The sequence below is a fragment of the Orycteropus afer genome, unplaced genomic scaffold (genome assembly GCF_000298275.1).
Source record: "Orycteropus afer afer isolate SDZICR_OR568_19922 unplaced genomic scaffold, OryAfe1.0 scaffold00461, whole genome shotgun sequence".
NCBI lineage: Eukaryota > Metazoa > Chordata > Mammalia > Tubulidentata > Orycteropodidae > Orycteropus > Orycteropus afer.
This window is the reverse complement of record NW_006922048.1, coordinates 1,075,179-1,078,461: the sequence shown is the minus strand read 5'-3', so window position 1 is coordinate 1,078,461 and position 3,283 is coordinate 1,075,179. Positions and strand designations below refer to the sequence as shown.

The window sequence follows — 3,283 nt, the reverse complement described above, 5'->3', positions numbered from 1 at the left end:
TTTTTTTTTTTCTTTTATGGATTGTGTTTTTGGTGTCATGTCTAGGGAATTTTTGCTTACTCTAGGGCCACATGGATTTTCTTCTATGTTTTCTTCTAGAAGGCTTTTAGTTTTAGGTCTATGATTCATTTTGTGTTAATTTTGCATATGGTGTGAGGTAAGCGATCTAAGCTAAGCCTTTTTTTTTTTTTTTTTGGCATATGGACATCTTCTTCCCATTGAATTCCTTGCACTTTTGTTGAAAAATCAATTGATCATCAAGATAAGGTTTCACTTCTGAATTTTCTATTCTGTTCCATTGATCTGAAGGTCTACCTTTATGGCAAAACCACATGGACTTGATTAATTCCTTATATAAGGATGACCAGTTTGTCCTGGTTTGCCTGGAACTTTCCTAGTTTTAAAGCAGAAAGTCCCACCACGTGGGAACACCTTCAGTTCTGGACAGCCCGGGACGGTTGATCTCACCCTACTTTATATTAAGTTTAAAAATCAGGTAGTATGTCCTCCCAGTTTTTTGTTCATTCCCAAAACCATTTTGGCAATTGTAGGTCCTTTGAATTTCCATATAAACTTCATGATCAGCCTGTCAAATTTTAGGAAGAAGCCTGTCTGAGTTTTGCTAAGGATTGTGTCAAACCGACAGATCAGTTTGAGGGGGAATCTTGTGTCCTTTTTTCACAGCTGTGTAATATTCCACTGCTGGCTTGGACCATGGTTTCTTTAAAGGTGATTGGCTGTGTCTGGCCATATGGACTCTTTCCATGCTATCACAAAACGATGCTGCAAATAACATCCTGAACTTCTTCCTTGTGTATCTCAGCCTCTCACATTGCTAAATTCCTTCATCAACAAAAGAAAAATTCCTAGGTGGCATTGAAAATGTTCATAGAAAGGGAATTAAGAAACCCCCCCAAAAAAATTATTGCTAGCACTGTCAGGTTGCCTTCCAAAATCACTTTATCGTCTTTGCTGCTCTTTGTTGTTATTAGCGGCCATTGAGTCAATTCTGACTCATGACGACCCCATCTGTTACAGAGAACTGTGCTCTGTAAGGTTTTCTTAGCTCCAAAACCAAAAAAGGAAAACCAACTCACCGCCATCAAGTTGGTTCTGATTCACAGTGACCCCCACTGGGTTTCCAAGGTGATAAATCTTTACAGAAGTAGATTGCCTCATCTTCTTTCCACAGAGTGCTTGGGGAGTCTGAACTGCCAGCCTTCTGGTTCGCAGTCAAATGCCTTAGGCACTGTGCCACTAGAGCTAAACTGGAGCCAAGCATGAACAAATCCTGAGGAGGGAGCAAACCTGGGACTGGCTGCCCGTCAGCCAATGGACTTCACCTGGTCCATTCGGCTAAAGGCAGGTTGTCTCAAGCAGAGTAGGGTAGAGCAGGTAGCAGTGCCTGACTCAGCTGCCTTGCACAGGGCACCTTGGTGAACACTCTGCATCAAGTGAGACCTACCTCCTTCCTGGGGGTACCCCGGATTTGGGAGAAGATGCAGGAGAAGATAAAGGAGAATAGTACCAAGTCCTCAGCTCTGAAGAAGAAAGTGTTCTCGTGGGCAAGAAACATCGGCCTGCAGGTCAACACGAAAAGGATGCTGGGGTAGGTGGAGGGGCCAGGGCTGGAACTGGGGGGCTCAGTCTTCTGCACTGGGCTCACATCAGCCTCTTTGACCTCTGAGGCTGGTGAACTGTCCTTGGCACCCTCTTTCACAGGGTGCATGACCCGCCCATGAGCTACCACATGGCCAAGGCCCTCGTGTTCAGCAAAGTCCGGAGCGCCCTGGGCCTCGACCGCTGCCGCTATTTTGTCTGTGGGGCTGCACCTCTCCCCGAAGAGACGGCCGAGTTCTTCCTCAGCTTGGACATCCCCATCTGCGAGATGTATGGGATGAGCGAGAGCTCGGGGCCGCACACGGTGTCTGTCAGTGAAAACTACAGGATCCTCAGGTACTGGCCTCCCACCGGGCACACCCTTGTCCTCCAGCAACACAGGGTCCAGGGGATGAAGGGTGGGCTCTGGTCTCAGCCTCCTAGCGCTGCTGTAACAGAAGCACCATAAGCGGGTGTGGCTTTGACAAATTTATTCTCTCCCAGTTGAGGAAACTAGAAGTCCAAATTTGGGGCCCTGACTCTAGGGGAAGGCTCTCTCTCTGTCGGCTCTGGGGAAATGTCCTTGTCCCTTTCAGCTTCTGTAATCCAGAGTTCCAGGGACCATTGGTGATCTCCACAAAGCATCTGTCTCCCTCTGTGTGTGTTTCTTGTCTCTGTGTCTATTTTGTTGTTGTTGTTGTTGGCCACCATCACCTGGATTCCAACTCATAGCATCTCCATAGGACAGGGCAGAGCTGCTCCCTAGGGTTCCCTAGGCTATAGTCTTCACGGGAGCAGACCACCATGTCTTTCTCCTGGGAGCTATTGGGTAGGTTTGAATTACGGACCTTTCAGTTGGGAGCTGAGTTCTTCACTGTTGTGCCACTCCAAAAATCAAATTCACTGCCATTGAGTCGAATCCAACTCACAGCAACTGCCACTGGGTTTCCGAGGCTATAAATCTTTATGGAAGTAGATTGCCGCATCTTCCTTCCGCAGAGTGGCTGGTGGGTTTGAACCACTGACCTTCCAGGGAGCAGCCAAATGCTTTACCCACTAGGCTACCAGAGCTCCTTGGTTCTGCTACTAGGGCTGTTTCTGTGTCTGTGCTGCTCTTTATGTCACTTGGAAGTGACTAGGTTTAGAACCCACCCTACATTACAAAAAAAAAAAAAAAAAACTCACTGCCGTGGAGTCGATCTGACTCATAGTGACCCCTCCTTGGGTTTCCAAGGTGGTATCACTACAGAAGAAGATTGTCCGATCATCCTTTCCCAGGAGTGGCTGGTGAGTTTGAATATTAACCCTACCTCATTAACACAGCAAAGAAAACTCTACTCCCAACCACATGCAGAAGTGTCAGGGCACCAACACATATTTGAGGGACACAGTTTGTTCCATAACAGTGGCCTCTAGGCCACAGTGAGCCCTGGTTTGGTGTGTCCAGAGTGACCCCTGTTCTCTAGCCTCCAAGACCCTAATCTGCATGACCGTGGGGACCCCTGATTGGGCAGAGAGCACCCGCCCAAGGGGAAATGAAGACACAACCAGCCTGCAGTCCCATCAAGCTTCCTGGTGCACAAGGCACTGGGGCTTGGCCCCACTTTTGAATACATCCCCCCTCTTGCATTCAGCAAACACAATGGGGCCTTTGATGCCTACCCAACAGCTCCACAGGAGAAAA

General features: G+C 47.8%; 1 protein-coding gene across 1 annotated transcript in view; it reads left to right on the top strand.

The window, feature by feature from the left end:
• ACSBG2 (acyl-CoA synthetase bubblegum family member 2) overlaps nt 1-3,283 on the top strand; it is a 119,354-nt gene that overhangs the window by 108,875 nt on the left and 7,196 nt on the right. Inside the window, exons 12-13 of the mRNA XM_007954492.1 lie at nt 1,428-1,609; nt 1,723-1,956. Coding sequence (XP_007952683.1) covers nt 1,428-1,609; nt 1,723-1,956 — 416 coding nt within the window. The remainder of the gene's footprint in view (nt 1-1,427; nt 1,610-1,722; nt 1,957-3,283) is intronic.